Source organism: Zeus faber (assembly GCF_960531495.2).
Source record: "Zeus faber genome assembly, chromosome: 1".
Classification (NCBI taxonomy): Eukaryota; Metazoa; Chordata; class Actinopteri; order Zeiformes; family Zeidae; genus Zeus; species Zeus faber.
In genome coordinates, this window is record NC_137193.1 from 38,092,442 (window position 1) to 38,120,305 (window position 27,864).

Genomic DNA, 27,864 nt, shown 5'->3' on the forward strand with positions numbered 1-27,864 from the left:
ATCAGTGCTTTCAGCAGCGCTGCCCCTAGTACGTTGAGCGGAAGACACACCGTACCAAGACGGCAGCGGTATTGACGCGTCTGTTCTCCTCACATTGAGTCGTCGATGTTTCTAGACGTCATGGTCTATCTATGGACCACACACATCTTTAAGCCAGTGCTCCGACTTTCTCCCCATATACACCTTTTTCGTGATTAGTTATTTACTCTAATTAAGGAGTTAAAAATGAATAAATTGACCTGTGCGCTAAAAACGGCTCAGGTATAGGGCTCGGGAAGTTTGAACGGTTGCTATGGGTTGCTATGGACTCCGGTGGCATTTTTGGACGATCAATTCCACTCATTGCGTTGAGGAATCGGTAGAATATACTAAATGTACAAAAACGGAGAAAATCACACGAGATGGTCGCAAGATTTTCTGTGGCGGTTTTTGACTCAACATGACTTCGAATCATCTTTTTACCTCTAAAATAACCACGGACATTGAAAAAAAACAAAAAACAAAAACTAAAATAACTAAAAGTTCAAGCGGTGCAGGTACGACCAGTGTCCAGCTGAGGGCAGCAAACACAACCAGTAGCAGTACCAGCGACATGCAGGAGAGAAACTCAAAATAAAACAGCTTGAGACTGAATAAAGTTCAGAACACAGCCACACAGCCGTCTTTCCCGATTTAGTGGTTTTCTTGACCTTTTTTGGTAAAAAAAAAATATATATATATATAATAGAAATTATGGTATAAAATGATTATAAAATTATAGTCATTGCTATTGTAGACTTAAGAACATAGTTTGTTTTGGAAATAAAACAGTTTTTTGGCGAAAAGAGTGTAAAAGTAAGTAAAAAGACACGAGAAGGTGTGTGTGTGTGTGTGTGTGTGTGTGTGTGTGTGTGACAAAAAGACGTGAGGCATTTTACCTGTAGAGCTTCAACACTGTCAAGAATACACAAAGCAAAAACATTTTCATTATGAAATATTTATTTTCTTAATGGATCGCAAAATGTAGAAACCACCATGCTGGTATGTCTTCTCTCATACAAAATGTAAAAACACTTATAAAACAGTGTTTTAAGGCCCTCAGGAGTGAAGCGTCCGTACTTACAAATAAACAGACATGTACGGGAATATGAAACTGTCTCCAACTACTGATATATCTGTTGGGATTTAATTCAAGATTCAAGATTTTTATTTGTCACATACATATACATACTTCCATACATATATGCAGTGAAATGTAATTCTTAATAATTGCTTTAAATTTTCAATAGTGTTGGTTTCATTTGTTAAATAAAATATTCCATTTTTTATTCCCCCAGCCAGAGAGTGAAAATGAAGATATGACAAAAGCTCAGCCTGGTAGCATCAGTCCACTCCTTTCTCAGTGGAAGTCATGGCACACACACACACACACACACACACACACACACACACACACACACACACACACACACACACACACACACACACACACACACACACACACACACACACACACACACACACACACACACACACACACGCGTAATCGACGTGTGTGTATTTTTTGTATTTTTAGAGCTTATTGTGGGTAAACATGACATTTCACTGCATATATGTATGACCATGTGTATATGTATGTGACAAATAACCTCTTGAACTTGAACTGTTTCATTCACTAGCATTAAACAGTCACTGCTCTCGTTTCCATGTTGTACCGGCACAGTGCGTGGGTGGGGGGGGGGGGCGCCTGGCTCAGTGTCGTGCAGATTTGCAGATTTTGTCGTAAACCTCGGGGAAGGCGTCCGTGCAGCCGAGCTCCTCCCTGAGCCGGCGGTACAGGCTGCCGTCAAACATCTCCCAGAATTCCTCCCGCTCCATGTACACATCGGCATAAAGCATCTGGAACCTGAACCAAAAGGTCTGTCAGTTCTTTTGATAATAAAATTATTAATAATGATAATAATAATGATTATTATTTAATTAAACTGTAATAATTCAATAATAATAACTCATTCCAACCCGTGGACGTCTCGGACAAACTTCTCCAGCCGCCGTGTGGACACCGTGGCCTCAAAGTGTTTGACTCTGGGCTCTCCGTACGCGCCGATGTCCACGTAGAGCTCCGGCTCCGGGCCCTTGGGGTGGACCATCCCTCGGCCCGGCGGTAGCAGGAAGGGACACAGCCACAGGGGATAGACCTGAAATGCAGCAGGTCCTGGGTAAGTCCAAGTCACAGAGTGAGGACCAGCGTGGAACCAGATTCCACAGCCGCTGTTCTGCTCTTAAATGAACAGGACGTGTTCTCAGTCCACCCAGAATATCTACGATACATGCATTGGAGATTTGACGAACTGGGCCGATATCAAGATAGCGTTTCAATTAAAAAAGAAACAAAAAGATGACCAAAACAATACTACAAAAAACATTTATATTATATACACACACACACACACAGCTATTAAAATTTAATTATCTTTTATGTAAAAATTATATTGATCATCAACATATGGAATATTTCACAATATCAAACAAAACTTGGTACATGCTTATGAAATTTGAACACACTGAACTACATGGTCATCCAGAAGCATATCAGAAAAAAAACTATATTTTTAGCTCTATTTCAGACTTACTACCAGGTTTAAGCACAATCCCTTCATTTCTAAGCAATTTTTGCATAATTAAATATTTAGAACACATATTTTCCCTTGCTGTTGTAATTGTGTATTATTACTCCTACCATTATTACTATTATTACAATTAGTACTATAATCTGTATTATTGTTATTATTCAGACTGCTGATATAGGGATCTTATTACATTTTAATATATTAATCTGTTCCTTTTCATTTATCTATTTTTATTCTGAAATTATTTTATGCACGATGTAAAGCACCTTGAATAGCCTTTGTGTAGGACATGTGCTATATGGATAAAGCTGCCAAATTGCACGAACAACAATATGACAATGTCTGACTTTCGCGTCCAAGAGGCGTTGTTGTCTCATCACCTCCGGTCCTAAAAAACAGCTCCAACTCATTCCTCACCTGAATGTCGTGGTGGAAGCGTGTGACGGCGTCTTGCAGGTGCCTCATGGGGACCAGCATATCCTGCACCACGTGGTGCTGCTCGTACAGACGGCGGATCGTCTCCCCCTGCGTCAGCTTCAGCAGAGAGATCTTAGGAGGAACCATCCAGCCCAGCAGCCAGCGGAACGCAGCGTGGTTCCCAAACGGGATTATGTCCTGCAGCGGGCGGAGGGAGCGCTCGGTCATCTTTCAGAGGAATCCCTTCTTCCCCCTGGGACGAAGCGCCGCGTTTCCCAAAGCGCAACACGTCCAAATGCTCCAATCTCCTTCGTACAGTGAATGTGCTTAATGTACAAACTGCACGGTGGTCTCATGGCGGGATTGTGGAAACTATTTTATTGTTCTGTTGGGTCCTTCATGTCTTACTTGTGCGTCCTACTGCTCTTATTGCTTGTGCTCTTCTGCCTTTTTACCCTAAACTAGATTTACTAGATTATTTAAAGCCTGAACTGAACTGATTTTAAGAAGAAGAAGAAGAAGAAACAGTCTTTATTAGTCACGCAAAACACCACACTACAACACATGCTTGCACACACACACACGCACATGCTTTTGATGGTGGCCGGTGAAATGGATTCTCTGCTTTTGACCCATCCTGGCTTGTCCTTCCTCCGGGGGCACAGTCAGGAGCAGTGGGCAGCATACGTGGACGCGCCCGGGGACCAGGTGATAATTGTCCATTGCTGGTCAGACAATGATGGGTGCATGTTTTTGGTGGGGGTCCTTACTGACGTGGAGGAAACCCCATGTGAGCACGGGGAGAACATGCAAACTCCACACAGAAAGGCTCCTATTTGGGAGACAACCCGCTGGAGCACGGTGCCAACAGCGCCCCAGGCGGGAATCGAACCCAGGACCTTCTTGCTGTGAGGCAGCAGTGCAATGCACTGCGCCACCGTGCCACAAATATTTTATATTTAGGCCATGAAGAAAAACGTAATAATTGACTTAATATTGACTAGGACTGTACCCGACTCAGAATTTTGGCACTCTAATCGGTTTCGGCTACTCAATGCGAATATTCGACTTTTCGGCGGGACACGGGCAATTGCTCGTCGGGTTGGGTACCGACCGATCCGGTATTAATCATATTAGTCCCCGGGCTAAATTAAAGACCGTAGCATCGATAAGCTCTGTACTTTTACCGGTACTGGAGAAATTAAGAAAATTGATTTTCTATTTATTTAAGCTATATAACCCGTTTGTAACTTGCAATAAGATTAAAATATTAGTCTAAGAACGATTTTCGCAATTATCAGAAGAGGCATCTCTCCTCTTTATCACTGGAATATGGCAATATACGGAGAGGGGCGGGGCCAGCTCCCTCTGAATGGCACGAGGAGACCCTGCTCTGAGTGACAATGGCAGGGTGAGCGCAGGCAGCGCCCCGATCGCCTCCCTCTCTATGCGTAATGCGCAGAAAATATTAATGTCTTAATTCTGCTCTTAATTTCTTTTTAGTTTTCCTCCAGAAGAACCGATAAGAGTAGCGGATCAATAAGCAGTATCAGTAAGAGTAGTCGTACTGGTAAAATATTAACGATACCCATCCCTACAAGTCGTGCGACTGCTCGACTTGAAGATTCAAAGTCCACTGACGGGCTTCCAACTGATGATTGGACTCGTCCACTTTCACGGGGCAGCCCTAATATTGACACAAAAAACCCTGCATTTTGACTCATCAGATTTGAATAGAAATCTGCAAAATCTACTTAGTAGATGAGAAAGCAACCACAGTACTATCTTAAGAATTCAGCAAATATTGGCTGAATACTGTTTAATATGGCTGAATGGTTCACATTACACACCATTTTATAAAAAAATAATAATAATAATAATATTATATATTATGATATTATATACTCAATATTTTTCTGTAATATTTGACAGAGAAAGGGACAGTGTTACGTAGTATTTTTTAGGATTTACTTTAGAGACCTCCCCGGCTAACTCTTGCTTCACAGTACATAATTTATGCTTGATGTATTTTTGTACGTTTGCTGTGACTTTTCTTTTAATTATGTCACACTGTTCATTCATCATTTCCTGTTTTTTTCTGTTTTCTCTTGTTTTGAGAAGTGCTATATAAATAAAGATATTATTATTACATCATTATTACGGTTATTAGTCCTGCTGTGTGGCGTCAAGTCTCTTCTCTGCGCTGCCTGTCCTGTCGTAAAACCAACATCATGCATAAAACATCACTCAACAATTTACTGTGATGGAAAAAACGATCAGGAAAGCTCTCTCACTAATGGCTAATGGTGTGTGAGTGTGTGTGAGTGTGTGCATGTACTGTGTGTGAGAGAGATAGAGAGAAAAATGGAGAGAGATTTATCTAATGTGCGGAAATGTGCGCAGGAAATCGAAAGATGATGAAAAGTTCAGCTTTTACAGATCAGAGACGGTTCGTCATGTTTCTATTGTCTGTGTGTGTGTGTGTGTGTGTACCTGCAGCTCCCAGAAGATGCTGCGTGTGTGTCGGTGGTAGTACTGCCTCAGTGGGATATATTCTACGGCCGAGTGTTCGCCCTTCAGGAAACTCTCAACGTGTTTGAAGAACCAGGGTTTGAAGTGGAGGCCGATCCTGTTGATCTGACGAAGAAGTAGAAGAAAAAGTAGAAGATCACAATATGTCACATTTTATTTCAAAGTACTTTATGATCCAGAACATAACGTTGCTACAGAAAGTTGTCAGTAGGAAACGATGCAACTTCCTGTTTCTAGTCTCTTACATTAGCGCCAAGAGTCCGTAAAAGCCTGAAAACCTAATAAATATGAAAAACACACACCTTCTCGTGCTCGGCATACTCCTCCATGGTCCCGGTCATGATGACGGCTGAGTCCAGAGAGTACTGTAGTCCCTCAACGAAGGTGTTCCTCTTGTCCCGGGAGGCTTCGGCGAAGCGTCGGCAGATGTTCTCCAGCCCGCGCACCGGCTCGTAGCGGAGCTTCACCCACGGCTTCGCGGGAACGATCCGGATCTCGGCGGCGACCAGGAAGCCCAGCGTGCCGCACGACCAGGGGACGGCGTGGAACAGGTCCGGGTTCTCCTCCTGGAGAGGGGGACCAGGGGAGATTTAGATTTATCTCTTTCTCTATCTCTTTTCTAATTTATATATTTACATCATATTTATTATATATCTTTCATTTGTCTTCCTTCTTAATATCATTGTGATACTCTGTCGATCAGTACTTTCAGTAGCGCTGCCTGTGGTACATTGAGCGGTAGACACACCGTACCAAGATGGCGGCGGTATTGACATGTCTGTTCTCAGCACAATGAGTCATCTAGGTTTCTAGACGTTATTGTCTATTTATGGACCACAAACATCAGTGCTCCGACTTTCTTCCCATACATACTTTTTTGGGGTGTGATCAGTTATTTACTCAAATTAAGGAGCAAAGGGGAATAAATTGATCTGTGCGCTAAAAAACAGCTCATGTATATTAAAAATGCCTTTCTGAGACGTTGCTTAATTTAAGGTAATTCTAGGTAATATTTCCATCTGGTAATTCTAAGGTAATATTTAAGGTGTTCTAGACTAGGAAGTTCTAGACTAAGGTGATGAAGGACTAGTCAGCTCCTTCTGTCTGGTCTCCTGCTGCTCTTAGTCCAGATTGTCCTTTTCCCTGTCAAGGTCGACCTGGAGGCCACATCCATTCATCCAAAGGTTTCAATTAAACCTTCACTTAGACCTTGATTAGCTCCAATCTTCCTTCTGGAAATCAAATTTTTTTTAAACCAAGACTAGGGCAAATCTGAGTTTAAACCATGACTGCCATTTTATTAAGTCCAGATTAAAAGTGTAATTTAGTCTATTATTAGGCCTATCTGTGTCCCACCCCATAGTGTTCAGTAGACTGACCTCAGTACAGCGAACCAGGCTGCCGTCCGCCAGAACCAGTTCGAATGCGACGCAGATGTGTTGAAACAGCCCGTAAAGATGAGAGGAGGACTCGATACCAGTACCCATCACTAGACCACCTGAGAGAGGGAGAGAGAGAGAGAGACAAAAAGACTCATGAGTAAATAGTAGTAGTGTGTGCAGCTCTCAGAATGTGTGTGTGTGTGTGTGTGTGTGTTCAGGTGTGATTGTGTGTATTTTTTATGTGTTTGCATGTGGGTGCATGAATTGACATGAATGTGTGTGTGTGTGTGTGTGTGTGTGTGTGTGTGTGTGTGTGCGCGTGTGTGTGTGTGCGCACATCAGGGTGGATGGACGTCCCTCCTGCTGATGGGAAAACATTACGCTGCTGAAGTGCAGTTTACGGCGGCAGGAAATCCATTATGAAACCCGATGCCTGGTGCTCATTTCCTCCAGATTCGTCTCCAGAACGACATCCATCCTGTAATCCGGTTAGCACGTCGACAACAGGACGTGGTGGTTGGCGGAGGATACGCAAACGCGACAGCATCTAGCCAAGGAAATCCAAACTGCAGAACCTCTCTCTCCCTCTCTCGCTCTCTCTCTCTTTCTGAGAAGCTGCTGACACTGTCCTAGTGTTTTATGATGAGGATTAATGGCTTCTATGATTCCACGCTCTCCATGGCAATTGAGAGGTCCTCCCAGTTCCAGCGACGGTTTGACTGGACAATACAGGTTGCTCAGTTGTCCCTGGGCAACCAGTCCGGTTTCCCTGTTGTTGACCACTTTTCATATGGTTAGAAAATACCTCTGTATGTTTGGAAACTGAAAATTAAAGTCTTCCTGGCACACTGATTTATGATTTTAAAAAAAATTGTGAAAAAGTGAGAATATTGAAATATGGATTTTAGTTATTTAGGATCATTATCACTTATTACAAAATTATTACAATTCGGCAACCATTTTGTCAGTCTTCACAAAGCAGATGCCTGGTTGCCAATTGCATCCACTTCCAGTTAGTGTCCGTCCCTGGGAATATAAACTAAATTTGTAGTTTAATGTTAAAATAATGTCTAAATAACAAATTATCACGGAGCCAGTGGATCTAGAGATGGCTCATTGTCAACCTCTGAAGTAGCAGTCATAGTAGAATTGACAGTATTAATAGTAGTAGTTGTATTAATAGTACTAGTAATACAATAGTGATAGTAGTGGTACAATATGGCGATGCACATATTTACTATACCATCATATTCTCTACTACTATCCTTGCTTTACATACATTAGATTACAAATTTCTACACACTGCTGCTATAGACTAGTTAGCTAGCTCACTTGTTAACATAGTGCTACTCCTGTTCATTTCTGTTCATCGATTTGTACATATATTTTATTTAATTAAGAATTTGTCTCAATTAATCGCAATCTCTTTTTTTTCCCCCTCTTACTTGCATCTCAACAGGTTGAGAACTTGAACTCCACTTGCAGACTAACTCTGTCCTGGATGCAATGGCATAAAAATACTCTGTGTTGTATGCCCAGCATGCTGACAGCACAGGTTTAGAAAACATGTTTACCATCTGCGTGACTGCTGATGTGACTTGTCCTCATTGTACGGTGACGTCCAGTCGGTTCCACTACAAACTCATGAACTCACTGAGTGTCCTGAATTTCTCCCTGGAGATTAAAAACCCTGTCTCATCTTTTCTTTATCCGTCTCTCTGGAAACCTAGTGATCAGTGATCCGTTGTGGACTCACCCACTGTGAGTTCGTCCAGCTCGGGCACAACCGGCAGCGTCCAGCCACTGGCGTTGAGCCGAGCGGTCACCTGCCCCATGTTGGCCAGAGGCTCCACCCGCACCACCTGCACAAAGGCGAGCACGGGGTGAAAACACGTATAAAGTGTGACTTGACTTAAGCTTATTATTATATACTAGTTGTGGTGGATGGGTCGACCATCCAAAGCAGTGGCGAGTGCGGGAGAGAGGTGAAGTAGAGTGTACAGGCAGGGTGGAGTGGGTGGAGAAGAGTGTCTGGAGTGATCTGTGACACAAGGGTTCCAGCAAGAGTGAAGGGGGAAGGTCTACAGGACAGTAGTGAGACCAGCCATGTTGTACAGTTTAGAGGCGGTGGCTGAACTGGAGGTGGCAGAGTTGAGGATGTTGAGATTTTCATTGGGAGTGACAAGGATGGACAGGATTAAGAATGACTACATTAGAGGGACAGCTCAGGTTGGACAGTTTGGTGGAAAGGTGAGAGAGGTGAGATTGAGATGGTTTGGACACGTGTGTAGGAGAGATGAGAGTTACATTGGAAGAAGGATGCTGAGGATGCAGCTGCCAGGCAAGAGGAAAAGAGGGAGGCCAAAGAGAAGGTTTATGGATGTGGTGAGGGAGGACATGCAGGTGGTTAGTGTAAGAGAGGACGATTCGCAGAACAGAAGGTATTGGAGGTATGATCTGCTGTGTCGACCCCTAACGAGAGCAGCCCAAAGAAGAAGAAGAAGAGGAAGTTGTGGTGGATGGGATGGCTTGAGCAGCCCCACCTGACGCGCTTTGGTTGGGCTAACGAGCAGCAGGTTTAAAACCCCATCCACACTCAGTGAGGAGAGGAGCCCGTGTCTGCTCCCAGCTTATTCCACCTAGCCTTCTCTCCACAAACTGGTGTGAACAACCGCCCCCGTCGTCTGTCTCTCTGTGCCGGAGGGCCCTGAAAATGCCACTGTGGTGGCGTAACTTCCACGCTAGTGATAGTTAGTGATGCAAGACTTGCAAACGATTCGTCCAGAGTGAACAAATTAAGTGACTCTGGAGCCTGGAGTCACTCAGGCAAAAGAGTAAATCTTCAACTCACAAACTGAAAATAATTTGTGAATTAAATTAAAGTCCAAGGCAATAAAGATCATCATTCAGGAAGTCCTCCCTCACTCACACTGCATTACACCAACTCAACCAAACAAACCAAGAGTTAGACAAATTGAACGACTCTTTTTACTGAGTGACTCGTAAAGAGCCGAATCTCCAAAAAAAAAAAAAAAAGTTTAACCTTTCATCACTATGAATAGTCGTCACATGCAGTGTGAAAATGTAGCTTGCTCTGATGAACGCTGAGCTGCCGTTCTGATGGAACTGATGAATGAGTGCAGCCTTGCAATTTTGATCTTGCAACAGAAGAGCTCATTTCCATCGTTTATTAATTTTAAGTGGAATCTGAAAAAAATAAAAATAAAAAAAAAATTCACAGCACACCAGACGAGCTCTCACGACACACTAGTGTATCACGGCAGAGTGGTTGTGTTCTACCTGTGTCCTGGTCTCCCCACCTGTCTCTGCGTGTCCACCTCCAGGATGTCCATCATGTTGATCATGATGTTTTTGTTGGTTTTCTTGTACTTTCCGACCCTGAGGGACACGGTCAGCCAGCCCGGTCGCCCCGTGCACATGTGGGCTTTGGCCCCGCCCTTCCTCCACTCACGCACCTGAAACAGACACAGCAAAACAGAGGTAAGAGGTGCTGAGGGAAACAGAGCGACTGATATCGAGCCGGGTCCAGTCCCTCCTCGATGGCATCACGCTGCTTATTCAGTGGTAAAGAACACAAATAACAATAGTCATCTCACAATTTCATTCTAAACGCAAAGAGTCACGATTTGATTCAATTTCGATATATTGAAATTGTATAGACAATGAGAATTTCTCCCAACTTTTCAGTTTATCATCTGAGGGTTCAATACAACAACCAATTTCAGTAAATAAATGTTTTACTTGTTCACAGAAAAATAAAGAGGAACATTTTTAATATCTGTAAATATCTTAAATATTACAAAAACATATACATTTGTCGACTTGTCGATTTGTTCTGTGAAATATTTTTGTAATGCACTTCAGATGGATCAAAGGTTGGCAGCAATTCTCATTAAATATAAAATGTCAATATGACGACGTAAAATCGTATCGTGACTGTGGTTTGTGGCTGAGATGGCTCACTGGTTGGGCCAACGAGCAGCAGGTTAAAAACCCCATCCACACACACACACACACACACACACACACACACACACACACACACACACACACACACACACACACACACACACACACACACACACACACTCAGGAGAGGAGCCCTGTCATGACATGCCACGCCGCCACTAGCCAGCGCAGCAGCCCGAGGCCCCACGCTCTGGAAGGGAGGAGGGGGCAGTCTCTCTGTTACACTTTATATGGAGCATTTGCACATTCCTGCACAAACTGTACAGCTTTATTAAAAGAAACAGCCTTAGTTCTTCATATGCTTATATATTTACTTATTGTTTTACATTTGTTTCATGTATGCACGAACACCAAGACAAATTCCTTGTTGGTGTAAACTTACCTGGCAATAAAGACTACTCTGATTCTGATAAAGTCTACTGTAAATTGATCAAATACTGGGTCGTTCAGAATATACAATCTTGATGATACTGGCGTGTTCAGGAAGAAAAGCAGGTTTTGTTTGTGTAAATTTGACTCTCTTGTTTATCAACTGTTGTTTACTTTGTGGTAATCAGACGCCTGAAGACATTTTACATAGACGATGGGAACATGCATGTAAATGTTGTACATCTATGGAAACCTTTTAAGAAAGTAGTAAGTCACAAGTATCTTGACTGTGTCACTTGATAAAAGTTGGTAGGTTTTACTCATGTTAGACCAGTGGTGTGTACACAGGATCACTGAATTTGCAGCTTACAATACACTCCCCTCCTCGCTTCACATCTGTTAATTTCACAGAGCAGAGCTCCACGCCTCAGTGATACAAGAAGCTTTAATTCCATCAGAGAGCTACACCTCAAACCCTAAACATCATCTCTCTCTCTCTCTCTCTCTCTCTCTCTCTCTCTCTCTCTCTCTCTCTCTCTCTCTCTCTCTCTCTCTCTCTCTCTCATGCAGTTTAATAAATTAGCTATTCTCTTTCCAAAACCCCACAAACTAAACTAAAAGTAAACACAAACCTAAGACACCAAGTTGTGCAGTCTGAAGTAACAATAGTGAGTTGGTGAAACCTAAAAGATTGGAGTTGGTCAACTTAAGTTATAAAAATTGTTTTACAAAATCTATTTGTACAGCCAAAAATACAAATGTTCATTTATTATAACCACTTTCACTTATTTATATTATGAATTCATAATATAACCCCAAAAACCTGGCGAAAACAAAAATTATTCAGATTATACTTGTGGCAGTATGATTGTCTTATATTGTATGACAATACTACTACAACAATAATAATAATAATAATAATAATAATAAGACAATACATAGGCAATAATAATAATAACATAATGAGGATATAAATAGAAACGTATAATAAATTAATATTATATATAATTTAAATAATAATAGTTATTATAATAACATTATATAACGTGACTGCCACTGACCCCCTGCGATTCTAAGGGAGGAACGTCACGCTGAGCAAGGTGCGCACACACACACACACACACACACACACACACACACACACACACACACACACACACACACACACACACACACACACACACACACACACACACACACACCTGTCTCTGGACGTCCCGCACCCGCTGGTCATGCAGCCTGGGCGCGGAGCAGAGTCGGAAGATGACCCAGGTCCGGAGGGAGTAGTACACGTCGAACAGGACGGAGAGCGGCAGCAGGAACAGGCACACGAAGATCCAGCGCTGGTTGACCAGGACATAGTCCAGCCCCTTCACCCTGACCCACAGGAGGAGCAGGACCACCAGGCCTCCCACGCACAGCAGCGGGCCCATCGTTCCGGAGCAGCCCAGGCAACGACATAAAGTTCAAAACCATCAGATAAAATAGAGCTGAACGCTACACCTGTCTCGGGTCTCCGACGTCGCCGGTTGGACCCCAGGACGTGCTGCCTCCCCGCGTCGCACCGATTGGTTGGCGGTACGACTAGTCCCGCCTCCGACTCGTGCTGATTGATCGGGAATGGGGACGGGGCGTGACCCCGGGGACCCAGGCGTCCGGTCTCCGGCTCTGAGCCAATTAGAAAGCAGGAAGGCCGTCACACCATCAGCCCGCTTCTTATGGCTCCATCAGCCAACGGGTCTGTTTTCAATTACTGAAGCAGGTGGTGGACCAGTGCTCTGTGGTCATGGGTAATATAATATTATCTATTATATAATATTATATATTAGAATTCTATGTACGATAATGACAAGATAAGATACGTTCATACAATATAAAAGTATAAAATAATGGAAGAGAATAATTGCAATGACGTTTTTTTAATAAAATTCTTAAAAACGTTGCGTCTCGAGTGAACGATTTATCTCCGGAGTTCACTTTGCAAACAGAACGTGAACATGGGCACACGGGTCACATGGTTGTTCACATTTCTCCACATTGTCTGCCGATGGACACATGAACACACACGGTGCACAGCAAAACGCAGCACGGAGCTCTACGGTGAAGCGTAACCACGAGTCCGTTCGTAGCTGCAGGTGATCAAAGGGAATTTTGTGCATGACTGTACATGCACAGTAACATATCAAAAGGAAGCGATTTGGGCGTGCGTGGACTAATTCCCCTGGGACTTTATCGCACTTATCGCCATCTCCTCCGCACGCACGGACAGTGGCCCCTCCAGCCCATTAGAGCTGCTGGGTGGGGCTCCAGGAGAGGAGCTCTCATGGGTCCAGTCCCTCGCCCAGCACCAGGCTGCAGGCTGAGACCGTGGAATATCCGCACACATGGACACGATGCTCAGCTCCTTGCGTCGTTTTGGGACTTTTGAGGAAAAAAAACCCCAAATCTCGGAAAAGCTCGTCGACAAGTGAGACAGAGACATCCCGTCTCCGCCTTTATCTTTTATTTGATTGTTTAGTCAATAGTTATTTTATTTATGACGTTATTATCTTTAGATTTTGAAACGCTTGTGTTACTTTTGGCGCTCTAACGCACAGCCTCCATGCCACACGCACGCAAGTCGATAGCGTCAGTTTGTCAGAAGTGCATGAAGTGTCCGTATGTAATGTCAGCAGTGTAGTGTCAGTAGTAGTGTCAGCAGTGTAGTAGTATTGTCAGTAGTATCATCAGTAGTGTCAGCAGTAGTGTCAGCAGTGTAGTGTCAGTACTGTCAGCAGTGTCCGCAGTGTAGTGTCAGTAGTATTGTCAGTAGTATCATCAGTAGTGTCAGCAGTGTAGTGTCAGTAGTATCGTCAGTAGTGTCAGCAGTGTAGTGTCAGTACTGTCAGCAGTGTCCGCAGTGTAGTGTCAGTAGTAGGCCGACTGCTATTACTGTCAGTCGTGTCAGTACTGTTTGCGGTGTGAGTAGTCTTAAGTGTCAGCAACATCAGTGGTTGCAGTGTAGTGTCAGTAGTGTCAGCAGTAGGCTGACTGCTATTAGTGTCAGTCGTGTCAGTACTATTTGCAGTGTCAGTAGTCTGTAGTGTCAGCAGCATCAGTAGTGTCCGTGCTGTCAGTACTCTCAATAGTTAATAGTGTAGTACCAGTAGTGTCAGCAACATGCCCTCCCTGCACCACGGGGCCATCTTCATCGGGGTGTTCCTCATCGTGACGGGGGGCTCCACAGCCTTCCTCACCTCGTCGCAGAGTCGCCTGCAGGCCTTCTCGCTGTGCTGCATGGTGCTGGGCGCCGTGATGCTCGTCCTGGGGCTCTTTTGGGCCATGAACAGCCGCTCCACCGCCACCTGCAACCACGGGGACTTCCCTTCAGACTGCCCCCACAGCCTCTATGCCGACCAGTACCCCAGCTTCGGCAGCCACCCGCTGTTCGCACCGACAGGGAGCCGCTTCCCGGAGTCCCAGTCCGTGTTTCTGCCAACGTGGGTAAAACACTCTGATGAGGCCTCGTGGAATAGAGCTGAAGAACAGCTTAGAAAGAGATTTAATGCAGCGGTGTGCTTAAAATCTTGCAATTAATTTCCTTAACTGTAATTTCAGTGGTGGAAAGTAACTAAGTACAAGTACTTGTTAAAGTAAACCTGTTAAAGTACCCGTTACTTACAGTAAGTGTATTCAGTTTTGCAGACTTTCAACTTTTCTCCTGCTCCAAGTTTCTTTGCTTTGGAAAGTTGTTTATTTTCACAAATATGAAGATAGGGACGAGGCACGATATGCCTTAGGCTGCGGATAATGCACAAACCTTAAAATGAACACCACCCTCATTGCCTTCAGTCTACTCACCATGCTGTCAGCCATCCAATGTGTTGTCTTCTGGAAAGTAACTCATGCAAATTAGAAAGGAATGTTAGCAAACTAGTAAAACCAAACAAACATACAACATTTACTGTAATCCATGAACAGTGTTATTTCAGATTGTCCATCATCTTGTTTGTGCTGCAGTTTGCTGCTAACGCGTCAATCTAGTGGGTGACTTGTAACTGCTGCTAGAATCACTTGCGTTATAGTGATGAAAGGTTTGACTCTTTTTGCAGACTCAATTCTTGACGACTCACTCTGTCAAGAGAGTCTTTCAGTGTTTATACACCCTGTTAATTTGATTCGGTTAGTAGAATGCAGGGGCGAGCGAGGACTTTAGGGCATTGATGAATGAGAGTCAGAGGAGTCTGTTCGGCTCTCAGTTCAAAGAAAAATGACTTAATGATTTTATTTTTCTGTCCGAATGTTTTCATTTGGTGGAATGTTAAAGTGTAAATCAGAGCCGTTCAATTTGAATTAAGCCAAATGTGTTGAACTTTTTCTCGCATTCATGTAATCCTCAGTGAGTACTTTCAGTTCACAAGTTGAAGATTCACTCACTCACTTGGTCTCTCGCTCGCGCGCTCACTGAATCGAAACTTAAGGTGCTTGTTGTGCTCTTTTTCGATCACAAATCCAGATTCAGACTCAGTGAGTGCATGCGTGTCTGGCTGCAGTTACGGATAAAAAGAGCTAACGACTCTCTTCCTGCAGTGACTCGACTCCTGAATCATTTTAAAATTGAGTTCGCTATCCTCCTCCTTTTGAGTCTGTGTTCCTGTGTGCAGGGCCTCGGACCGCCACCAGAGTAGAGATCGTTGTGAAGAGTTTGACTACCCTCCCATGGACACCATGTGCTTCAGCCCGCCCGCCCAACCGCCCTCGTGGCTGGGTCCGCCGCCGCCGTACGAAGTCGCCATCAAAGTGACCTGCAGCTCCACCCACCTGCGCCGGGCGTACTCAGACACTCACCTGGCGACGGAGCCGCTGTTCGGACAGTCCCGGGAGATCAGCTTCGAGGTGTGAGACCGGACGACGTGGACAGATGCCCTCTCCAGATCTCTGTCTGAGGATCTGACGAACTGGGGGAGGGTCGGTGGAACAGACCCCCAACCCCCCACCCCGGTAATTTGGGTTGTCAACACCGTACAACGGTGACATACATTCAAGGCCTATAAGCTGCCAGCATGCGTCTTCATAATGGTGACTGACCAGCCCTCAGCATGTTTACTACATTCTCTCAGAACACACTGCAGCCCCTAGACCAGAGGTTCTGATGGGTCTCTTTTGGGGTGTACACCTGCACCCCCGTACACCTGTACCCTCTGAAGCTCTGTTGCCCTTTTGAGAACCACTGTGTTAGACTGATGGTTCCACAGGTACCAGCTGATTTAAAGGGAACGTCCAGGTGAGAGGTGTGCTGCTACCATGTAAGACATTTGACATTAGTGGTTCTCAACCAGTGGCTCCCGATCCAAAACTGAGTCGCAGGTACATTTCAAATGGACCGTGCGCATAAAGCATACATCCGCTTTGTCAAAGCAAAGCTATGGCAAAGTGCTTCAGTTGTTTATCTGTTATGTTCCTGATGTTATCATGAAGCCTATTTGTATTTTATTGCTGTCTGGCCAGCTCAGTATTTTTTAAGCTCAGGAAATAAGTTGCTGTTGTTTCAATGCATTTTTTTTATTTAATCTGGGTTTCAGCCCGTATTGCAGTTGTGATTTTAACAGTGCACAAAAGCAGTGTGGATTACTGCAATGTTCAATTTGCTAAATAAATTGGAATGGTTCAAATCATAAATTATGTTTGGTTTTTCACTTAAATACCATATTTTTGGGGGAATTCTTCAGACAAGAAGGTCGATATCAATTTCATCCCTTTGTGTGGAGTACCAAGATAGCGACAGGCTGCATGCTAACAGTGTTAGCTCAATGCATGGCTGCAGAGGGGATCAGCTAGCCTAGCTCCTATGAAATAAGGGAAATACACCTTCCAGCATCTAGAAATTTGAGTTATTTAAATTATACATCTTGTGTCCTTATGTTTGAAGTTAAGATAAAGCATAAAAATGTATTTCTGGAAATGCCTTAGTGGGATTTTTCACCAACAAAGTGGTGGTGTGGTTCATGTCGGTGGGGCAGATCCAGGTCCAGGGTTAATCGTATTGGGATCTGGTGACTGTAATAGGCTTGGTATCACTTTACATGGATTTCATGTTCATAATAGTATTTGGGGCCCGGTGAACGGCCGAGGCTTGTTCTCCGTAAGGATAAACACGTTCATTCAAAATCCATTTGTATTGATTTACTTTTGCAGGCGGAGACGGCACCAATGTCTTATGAAGAGCCGAGAGTACGTTGTTTTTTATTCAACCTGAACCAGCGACCATTTGTACACTCCCTCGTAAGTTCGTTTCAAATGGCTTTAAAGGCCCACATTCAATGGAAAAACTCCCAGAAAGCCGGAGGAAAGGGTATTTTCTAGGATATTTTCTATATATACGTATATGTATGAGAAAAAAAACAGGCCAGTCAATCCAAGGAATGTCGTGGTAAGAAGATAATATAGCCTCTTGAATTTACCCCCACTTCACTCATTGTCTCTTTAAAGTTTTGTTTTGAAGCTGTGTATATACAGTGTGTGTGTGTGTGTGTGTGTGTGTGTGTATGCTTAAGATTCTTATGATTGTTTTAGCTCAACTGTGATTCTATAATGGATGACCGAACTGTATGTCATTTGTTGTATTTCTGAAATGTTACAGCCTGATTTAATACAGCTGCAACGAGAACATGTAGCTAAGAAAACGACAAAAAGATCTTATCACTAAAATCTGCTGCAGTGTGACAATGTATTTGGAAAGATACTCTCGGTTCATCCGGCCCTGGTTTGAATGGAACTCTAAGGAACTCCACCCAGATGAACTTCTCAAACCCTTAACAGTTTGTGGATCTTCCTTTTGTGTCCGTCACGTCCTCGTCCAGAAACAATGACTCATCGTCCTCGTCCAACTCCTTTTCCACGGCTTCCCTCGCTCACAATGGAGCGTTTCATGGCGTAATAAGGAGCATGTGTGTTGCCATGGACCCAAACTGTGTTTTCGACAAAGCATTTTCATTTATCAAACACCCACACAAACCGTTGACTTGATGAAATGCCGATATATATTTTTTTTTCAGATTTCTTTTTCTGCCAGTGTAGTTTTGTCTCTGAACCTTCATTAGAATCGGGGTTGAAGAAGGAACTGACCCAGGTACGTCAAACTTATGTTCACACAGAATTGAAAAAGAAATGGACAAACAGGAATTAAGGAATAAACAATGGGAATCCCTGTGTAGGAATCCTTGTATACCTTTCAGGCATGGTGGCAAATGGATCTGCGTCCGTTTGTGATGAAATGAAGCATTATGGGTTATTGGTTGTTTCATTACATTAGCACGCCAAATCACTCATATTGTAGACTGTAGGTCTCAATTTGGCCTCTTTCAAAAAGGGTCTCCTGTACTTTCACATTATCTCAACACCGGAAAGACAGAGTGGTTACACCACTGTCTAATGTCCTCTCTGACGTGCTGGGAAATGTACTGTTTGCTTTTGGGCTCAAGGTTGTTTACCTTTCTAACCTAGCTTGGTCAACCAACACACACACACACACTGCAGGTGCAGAAATCACTCTGCTTTGTTACACAGAACCAAAGGGGTAGATTAACGCTCTCTCTCTCCCCGACGATTACAAAGATTTCAAGCTGAATAGGATACGGTGGTGTGCGGCCGCCTTCTCTGGTCGTCAGTTGAAACTGCAGTTAGAATTCCTGCAGAATTTATTAGCGCTCGTCAGGAGTTTTTTTTTTTTATATACATATTTTTTTATTCAATTAATTTGTATTGTTTTTATATTTATATTATTTTCATAATTTGATGCCCCATTCTTTCTATTAAATAAATAAAATGCATTCAGAAATATATATTAAATAAATAAATAAATAAATAAACTACAAAATACTAAAATACTTATAAAAAATATAGACACGGACAAATAAATAGAGAATATATATATATATACATATATATATAGATCTATAAATAAATTGTATCATAATAATATTAAATACAAAAAAAAAAATGGAAAGAAAAACAGATATTTAGGACTTCCCCAGCTCGGGTGGGACTCCCCTCCATCCAGAACATCCCAGTTCCATTTCCACTTCTCGGAACAAACCAGTGGAGGGTTCCCGCAGATGCAGGGCTCAGACTTGCAGCCCGCCCAGAGGAGGCACAACCACCATTCTTCTCCACTTCCTCCAAACCACAGGGCTGCCACCGGGAACCCGGACCCGGACTCGGACTCGGACCTAGACCTGGACCCGGACCCAGGCAGCGGCTTGCAGCCAAACCCGAGAGATTTCCAGTGCAATGCAACCGTGACTATTCCAGCCCGGACGCGCTGCAACAAAAGGGGGGGGGGGAGCGGCTCCGAAGCCGTGGGGCGGGTCCTACAGAGATCCAGACCCAGACCCAGAGTCCCTCATCCCGATGAAGACTGCAGGAACAATGGTTGGAAAGGACTCTTCCCGTGCTCTCCTATAAGGTAATAACGCGGATCGATGTTGACACCTCACTGGTCACAGTGAGTTAGAGCTGCTCTCACTGTCCGCGTGGTTTCCCCACATTTCCAACTGAAATCTGCTCCTGTTTTACCTCCTCAGGTTGTTCACAAGTAGAAATCTGGCTCTCTTTCGCCTTCCCTGTCTCTCTCTGTCTCCCCAATTTCTCGTCCTATATTGATGTCTGTCTCAGTCGGCGTTTATCTTTCACTCTCCCACTTTTTTAATCTCTCTCTCTCTCTCTCTCTCTCTCTCTCTCTCTCTTTCTCTCTCTCTCTCGCGCGCGCGCTCTCTCTCTCCTTCCTGACCATCAACCCTTCCTTAGTTTGAGTTGAAGTTTCCATATCCCTTATCTCTCATGTCTCCAGACTGTGATGGTGAATCAGGTCCGGTGCTGAAGCTCCTTGAGTTCCTGAAGTTCTTGAGGTCCAGGGTCTTGCAGTCCTGAAGCTCCTGGGGTCCTGGGTCTTGAGGGTCCTTAAGTTTCTTGGTGTCCTCTATCTTGGGGTACTGCGTCTTGGCTCCTTGGGGTCCTGGGTCTGGGGGTCCTGAAGGTCTTTGGGGTCCTGGATTTTGGGGTCTCCAGGTCGATGACGTTCCCTCAAAGAACGCTGATGGGCCTGGGCCTGGTCCTGATGGTGGTGGGGGTGGTGATGGCCCTGTGCTCGGGCCAGGCCCCACACACCGTGCCCCTCATTGAGCTTGGCATCTTTGTGGCCATGGGGGGCCTTACAATACTCATCACCGGCTTGTGCGCCGCCATGAAGAACCTGCAAGTGGCAGTGCCTGGGCACTTCCTACTGCACCCACGCACGGGCACACGCTTCAGCCCCCACCAGGCCCTGGCCATACAGAGGTGAGCGTGCGCACGCATGTAGATATTTATAGGTCTCAAGCCGTATTAAACTGGCCCAAACATCTATGCAGACCGGCCCCTTGAAGTTAAGTGATGAACTGAAGAAGATTTGAATAAATATTGAACCATCTGTCTCATACTTAATGTGACGCTAATATCTCTGCATGTCATTTTTGGAATGTTTGCACTACAATTTTGGAAATTGATTATGATATTTGGAAGAATATGACTGTGTACATCATTGTTGTTCGACAAGTGGTTTTACAAGTTGTTGTTTTTTTTTACTTTGAATTCATGTAGTTATGAGTCAAGATGGATTGATTGCGGTTGATGCGACATGTTTGATGGCGGTATTTGAGTTTAATAACGGTCTACTTCAGCCCAGTTTGTGACTGATATCCCATGCCACTTTTCATGCGTCCTGATTCTAAACGCATCACTAAACGCATCACAAGGTTGGTCACGGCCTGAGAAGAAACTTTGTGACAAACACAAGATGTTCTGAATATATAAGTAGGTCAGGGTGAAAACAGCAGGCAGGGGGACACACACACGGCCTTGTCGGAGGTAATCTACGATGGCCTGCAAATTTAAACAAGGAGTGCTCTGCTTTCTCTCTGGCTCCGCAGCAGAGAAACAGACCAAGTTCAGTCTTCATCATGTAAGCTTTTTCTGTTCGCGGACACAGAGCTTCACATCAGTGTCACAAGCTGCTTTGGGGAGTTTTATTGTCCTCAAGATGGAGAGATTAAAGTGTGAATTAGACATATCAGACACAATAAGAATACTGCTCAGTCGGTTAAAAGGGAATTCCACCCATTTTCAGTATTAAAATCTCCCCACTTGAGTTGTTCAGTGTTCCACAGAACCAATTCCCCCACTTCTCTCCATCTGAGAACTGGTCAGGGGGTTTGAGAGGCTGTAACATAGCCCCCTAGAGAGCCTCATAGAGATGAAGGGAGACTTCAATTCTATTCCAAACAGCGCGACTTGAATGTGGAATTTACGCTTGTTTGAGCTTTTCTAGGCAAATGAGAATCAGACCCGATGAGACGGTCTGCCATTATCAAATATCTATTTACTGTATCAGATGCTTTTTGTTTATTATTTGTCAGGTTCACTCTAAAATACAATGTACATTTAAATGCATGAAATGCAAGTGCCCTGGCCCTCTCAGCAGGTGAAAGGGGACATGAATCCCAATAAAAAAAACACAATAGATACAGTACGAAAAACCAAAAATACAGTAAAACAGTACTCAAAATAGGTCAGGATCCGGATGAGGAAACGTCTTATTTCATTCTAAGTTCTTATTGCAGTCGTAGCACCAGTAAAACAATTATGGTCACAACATTGAACACACAGAGAGGAGTTTGAGGAGTATCGCCATCAAACGGTCTGATGTGATATTAGAAAGAGCCATATTAAGTTTTAAAAGTAAATTACTAAATTCACATTATAGATTCCCCCAAAAGCCTTCATCACCTCTCTCCCTCTCTTTCTCTCTATCCCTCTCTCTCTCCAGGAGGTTGGACAGGATCCGTAGAGAGATGTCTGCTGACTCTGTGAGCGGGAGGCCGGAGCCCGACGCTTCGCTGCCCTCCACTCCTCCACCCTGGGACATCGAGCCCCCACCTTCCTACGACACAGTCATGAAGAGCCAGGAACTCGCCCAGCAGCTATGACCTTTGACCTTTACACAACGCTGATGAGCTTAGCAGTCAGCAGACATTATACTCCAGAAGAAGAAAGAACTTTTCCCAGAAGAACCACCTGTAAAAAGTTTCCTGAGTGTGTTCACTGCGATACAGTGAAGAAATGAACCGTACAAGGAAGTTGAACTCTTCCCCCAAAGCAACTTTGAGCCCTTTTGTGATGTGAGGGTGGTGTGGTTTGTGGTTTGGTGGTGTGGCAGCAACACCTGTCTTGGGTCTAGGTAATTGGGCCCAGGTTCACCGTGGCTGTACGCCTGTTGCTCGTTAGGGTAATCAATGAGCAACAGGTAAAACCCCCATCTCCACACACACACACACACAAGAGAGGAGCCCTTGTCATGACATAATGTACATCTGCTTGTTGCCTGGGCTCGTTCCAGCAAGCTAGCGATGGCGAAACAAGGCTTTCTGAAGATTTTAACCTTTTTTAACCATTGGATTGAAAAATGGTTGGCTACTCGAAGCTTCATTTACAGTGCTTGTGGGGGACATCTGCTGGTAAAATGAATGTAGTGCAACAAACCTGACAACTAGCAAGTGGTATCAACACAACTAAGTGATATGTGGCACATCTAGTCTCGTGTAGTGTGTAAGGTTTTGGCCTCCTACACAGTAGACCCGGGTTCAATTCCCCATGTGTCAACTACTCATACTTGTTCACTGACTTGCCTTTTTCAATATGTTTGAAACGTAATAATAAAATCTTGAGTGTGAGTGAATTTTTTTTTGCCAGTATATTCAAGTACAGAAGAATAAAACGTCTAAGGGTCTAAGTAGATACGGGAAGTGCTTATGGACAGAGTATCATTCAGTCATTGGGCAGAGATAATTCAGTGGTTCGGGGATGTCGTGAAATATGATGCTATTATAGCCCCATTAGCCTGCCACAGTTTCAAAACCTGTTAAAACCGGTGGTGGTGAATCAAAGCAGTCATGTGGTCCACTGAGGGAAAGCCGGATTCATTCTGTTCCTTCACCTTCAGCACCACCTTGGCAGCGGTGCTCCTGGGGGTGCCAGCGGCTGGTGTCCGTGTCTTACTTTGGGGCATGGTTGTGGGTTTGGGGCTCTGACTGTCCTTCCGTGGGGGGCAGACTCCTGTCGTCACACTGGGTTGCCTGAGTACCTGTTCTCTGGTGCTCTCTGTGTGCGGGGCGCTGGTCGCTGGGGGGACGGGCTGTGGGTGGGGTGGGCATTTGCTGCCCTCTGTTCTGTGGTCTGCATGTGTGGCGGCCAGGGGCTGACCAGGGGCCTGATGGGACCGTGGAGCTGCTCAGAATGGCGGAGGGGCATGGCGGGCCGCTTTGTGCCTGTGGTTGGCCCCTGTGTGTTGGGTGCCTCCGAGTACGGGAGGTGGGCGTGCTATGGCGTGGAAGGGGCCAGGGGGAGGGGGTCCATGTGGTCGCTCCCTGGCCTGCTGCGCCACTGAATTGATCTGGTTGCGCCTCGCCTATCTCTCCCAGTGTCAAAACTCATACTCAATAGGCCTAGGGTTTGCGGGATGGAGAGCGGCGGCGATCTTGCCCATTACGCTCCTGCCCCGACGTGCTTCTTGTCCGTCCCGAAATTCGAATTCCACTCATGTTAGCCTCGAACACACACACCTCCACATACTGTAAATCTTACTCCATACAACACTCCACCAGACCAGGGTCTGTGGGGCAGGAAGGAAGCAAGTGATTTGGGTTCGACCTTCTTGGAGGATTTGGAGGACACCCCCACACCCCGCAATTTTAACTGCAATTGCCAACAGCACATATTGAGCACTGGGGTTGTCTGAGACTGGGTTATGCGGGCGTGGGTTGCGGCTTCTCCTGGGGCCTGGGGGTCTTCTGTGGCTGCAGGGCAAGATGCTCCGGGCTTTCCTGCGGCCGTGGGGTGTCTGTACGGCCACGGGCCTCAGGGGTGGCTTCTGGGCCTTTTCCACTGCTTGAAGGCGCTATGGTATAATACCAACTTTATACTTCAGAACCAATTGGGATAAGAGGATTGGTGGTGGTTCTGTACAACAAAAAACGGTGTTCTTGTCATTCCACAGGACAGAGTTAGTTCTTGACGATTTAAGAATTAATAAAGTTACATTGCAGGTTGAGAAGTTGAACTCCACTTGCAGACTATCTCTGTCCTAGATGCAATGGCATACAAATATTCGGTGTCAGCATGTGCTGACAGCACAAGTAAAAAAAAATACAATAAAAAAAAAAAAAAAAATTCCAGTTGATTGTTGGCATTGAAACAAAAACATTTCGGTAGACAATTAATTGATGAACCTTGCACCAACTTGCAGCAACATTTCCCACACTGGCTTAAAATCCCGTCGACATTTGGATGGAAACATGTGATTGTAGAATCGAAAGAATTTACAAAATTATTGCGGTTAATTCAGATAACTGTGATCGGGCGATTATGTAATAATTGTGACAGCTCTACAAACCACTGTAGGTTTCAAATCCACTGCAACAGCATAATATAACCATCACTGTGTTCTTAACGTCATGGATGTGGATAGGGTTATATATCTAAAATAAGGTCTCGTTGGGGGTTCCTCTCCCTGCACCGCTGGCTCCTCTTCACTCCGAACACTGTGAGGATGCCTCCACGGATCCTCTGCCCCTGCATTCCTCCTTAATCTCGACCTCCCAGCATTTATCGAGGTCTCCTCTCCAAGCAAAGTGCCTTCTTGACGGCAGAATGTCCACAGGGTGTGCAAACCTTTCCAAAGCGTTGTGATGTTTTGAAGTTGTGATATAAAGACAAGTAAAAGAACCGCCTCGCTCTGTGGGTGGCATTGCAATAGGATTTGACGGATTGTTGCGAAAAAAAAGAAAGAAGAATGTTTATTAAACTGAAATCCAGCTCTTAATACGGCGCTCTGCAAACATTTAGCAGCACCGAACACACACACACGCACACACGCGCACACACACACACACACACACACACACACACACACACACACACACACACACACACACACACACACACACGGTGACCATGGCAACAAGTTAATGTGTGAGTCTGTGTGTGTGATCAGGTTGTTGCGTTTCTTCTTTGTAGCCATTAGCTCGAGGCAAGGTGACCTTTAAAGCATGTGTGTTAAAAACTTATAATGCCTGCAAGTTAAGGGCAGCAGAGTGGAACTCTACACTGTAAGAAATAATGAGCCACTTTGACCCAGTTACTTTGACAATTCAACTTTTTTCCGAATATACTTGATCAACAAAATCAAAAATTTCAAGTGGTATGTTTAAGTTCTTAGAAACATTGCACATCCTTCCGCCACCAACACGCTTCAGTTTAGAGAGGTCTTTTTTTATCCTTAATTTTTTTTCTGAACCAGTGAGTGAAATGTCTACATCAGTTTTAGAAGGTGGTCTGAGCATGGAGCTATTTCCTTATCCCTCTTTTTCTTTCATGACAAAACCCCCCACAAACCCATAAAAAGTTCCTAAAGCTCTTACCATATAGTGTGTTCAACTAAAAGAGTGGAGCTGTTGATGAAAAAAAACATCAACAAAAATCCAATTATTTTGACAAAGCTTGGACATAATAATTTGTGCCGCCAAAAGTGCAAATAATCAGTTAATAAACCCCCCGTTCGTATGCTGATCCAGCCTGAAGGCGGAGTCCTTTTCTTACAGTGTGACCAGCCTCCACTTCACCTTTAGACCCCGGCTCAGGGTGACTTCAGATCCAGAGGCAGCTCAGACCCAGAGCTCGGGGGAAAAATGGAGGAGGAGAAGCCGTACCGCTACGGCCTGATAGCAGCCGGGTTCTGCTCGGTCGCCGTCGGCCTCTTCGTCATGACGCAGGAGCGGCCGCAGGTCTACCTCACGCTGTGCATGCTGGGAGTCACCATGGTGGGCGTGGGGACGGTGTGGAGCCTCTGCCAGTGCTATCCCAAGGTACTAAGCTGTTCAATTAAAAATCCAAAAAAATGTATTCCATCATACCTAGTTCAAGTAACGAACGTGAAAAGTCCACAGCGGTTACGGCACCGAGTAATGGATAATGTACAGGCAGCCGGACATTTTCGGCAAGATAACGCCCCACCGGCGGATCAGGACTTCTTGTATCACTCTGAAGAGGATTATCTTGCGATAATGACCCGCCGGCACATTATTCCAATTATTACACGGTTACTTACGAAATTAAATAATGATTTGAAATTATTTTATAACCGATGTGTCTCTTTTAAGAGCTTTCACTGAGAAAAGCCACCAGCCTAGCAATATGTTCGCTCGACATGTCCATTCATCCTGAAATGAATTGGGGATTTTTATACCCATGTCACACATTCATCTCTTCAAGTTGTCCATTATAGTTCCCACGCAGCGTCACAGGGTGGCGCCACTAGCTAGTGTTAGCATTAGCATGTAGGCACACAGTAAGCTTTTGACAAGTCAAGTTCAAGTTCAAGTTCAAGATCAAGAGATTATTTGTCACATACATACACATACGGTCCTACATATATGCAGTGAAATGTCATGACACCCGGCGATTACGCACAAGCTCCATAAGCTCGAAAAATACTCGAATGTGCGTAATCGACACGTGGTCAAGTCAAGTTAATTTGTGTAACCCTCACAACACAGTCTCAAAGGGCTTCACAGACCAGGCTGCAATCGATGCCGAGTGGGCAACAATGACAGTGTAACATGGAAAATGATAGGACACTGTACTTCTTTATAATGTAATGTCCTTTAAACAAAGAGCACCTTGGAGGTCCATACAGTATATACAGGTACACACTATGGCATAGAAAATAATAAGTAATATGACTTATTACTGTTTATGGTAAAGCAATAGCAACTACCAGGCTAAATTTATTTATGAATTGACAATCTCGGGCTTGTGGAGAAGATGGTTTGAATAAATCTAAATTTAAAATAAAGCACTGTCTTTGTAAGACACATGACTTAGCTGTAATTGTAAGTAGAACAAAAATAATAAAATAAATTGCCTTATAAATGGAATTGCTTCACAATTTATCAACATGTTTTCATTGGGGTTGTTGGTAAGTGTGTACAGACAGATAAATGAAATGAACAGAAATGTGTTGGCCGATGACGCAGCGTTGCGATTTGAGCGGTACTACTACTCTTACAGATACTGTTTATCAATCCAGTACTTTCACAGTACTGTCGGTTCTTTTTTTTTTTTTTTTTAATTTTAAGAGAAAAACTAAAACAAATGAATAACAAAATGAACACTGCTTTACTGCACATTTCGCATGGAGAGGGCGCGGTCGTGGAGCAATCTCACTCACACACACTAACGCTTGTGTGTGGTCGTTAGGTCACGATGGTTCCTCGTGTCCAGGAGGGAAACATGGAGGACGCCTTGAACAATTCAGCGGAAGCCAAACAACCAAGGTGCCTCAGGAGACACGTTCACGCACGCGCACACACACTCCGTGCGCACTCGCACCTTGTAAATAACAATTATTGGTCTCAGGTCTCACTCAGGGCTCAATGACTGGATATATAAATGTTTAGACCCCCCCTCCACACACACCTGTTGTTTTTACCATTTTT

General features: G+C 44.3%; 3 protein-coding genes across 3 annotated transcripts; 2 read left to right on the forward strand and 1 right to left on the reverse strand.

Annotated features, from left to right (window-relative positions):
* Window positions 1–998: 998 nt before the first annotated feature.
* dhcr24 (24-dehydrocholesterol reductase) lies at window positions 999–12,812 on the reverse strand. The gene is made up of 9 exons (XM_080013202.1): window positions 12,502–12,812; window positions 10,261–10,416; window positions 8,697–8,802; window positions 6,938–7,056; window positions 5,861–6,124; window positions 5,520–5,663; window positions 3,027–3,224; window positions 1,999–2,177; window positions 999–1,885 (listed from the first exon to the last, which is right to left on the reverse strand). The coding sequence occupies exons 1-9, from the start codon at window positions 12,730–12,732 to the stop codon at window positions 1,732–1,734; spliced, it is 1,551 nt and encodes a 516-aa protein (XP_079869328.1). The 5' UTR covers window positions 12,733–12,812; the 3' UTR covers window positions 999–1,731.
* A 1,646-nt stretch (window positions 12,813–14,458) lies between these two features.
* On the forward strand, window positions 14,459–16,180 carry LOC307248090 (uncharacterized protein; the record flags this gene model as incomplete). The annotated part of the gene is made up of 2 exons (XM_080024311.1): window positions 14,459–14,778; window positions 15,943–16,180. 2 exons carry the CDS (start codon window positions 14,459–14,461, stop codon window positions 16,178–16,180), a joined length of 558 nt encoding a protein of 185 aa, XP_079880437.1.
* A 4,138-nt stretch (window positions 16,181–20,318) lies between these two features.
* Window positions 20,319–22,869, forward strand: LOC307229472 (uncharacterized protein). The gene is made up of 2 exons (XM_079999471.1): window positions 20,319–20,614; window positions 22,140–22,869. The coding sequence occupies exons 1-2, from the start codon at window positions 20,349–20,351 to the stop codon at window positions 22,297–22,299; spliced, it is 426 nt and encodes a 141-aa protein (XP_079855597.1). The 5' UTR covers window positions 20,319–20,348; the 3' UTR covers window positions 22,300–22,869.
* Window positions 22,870–27,864: the final 4,995 nt, after the last annotated feature.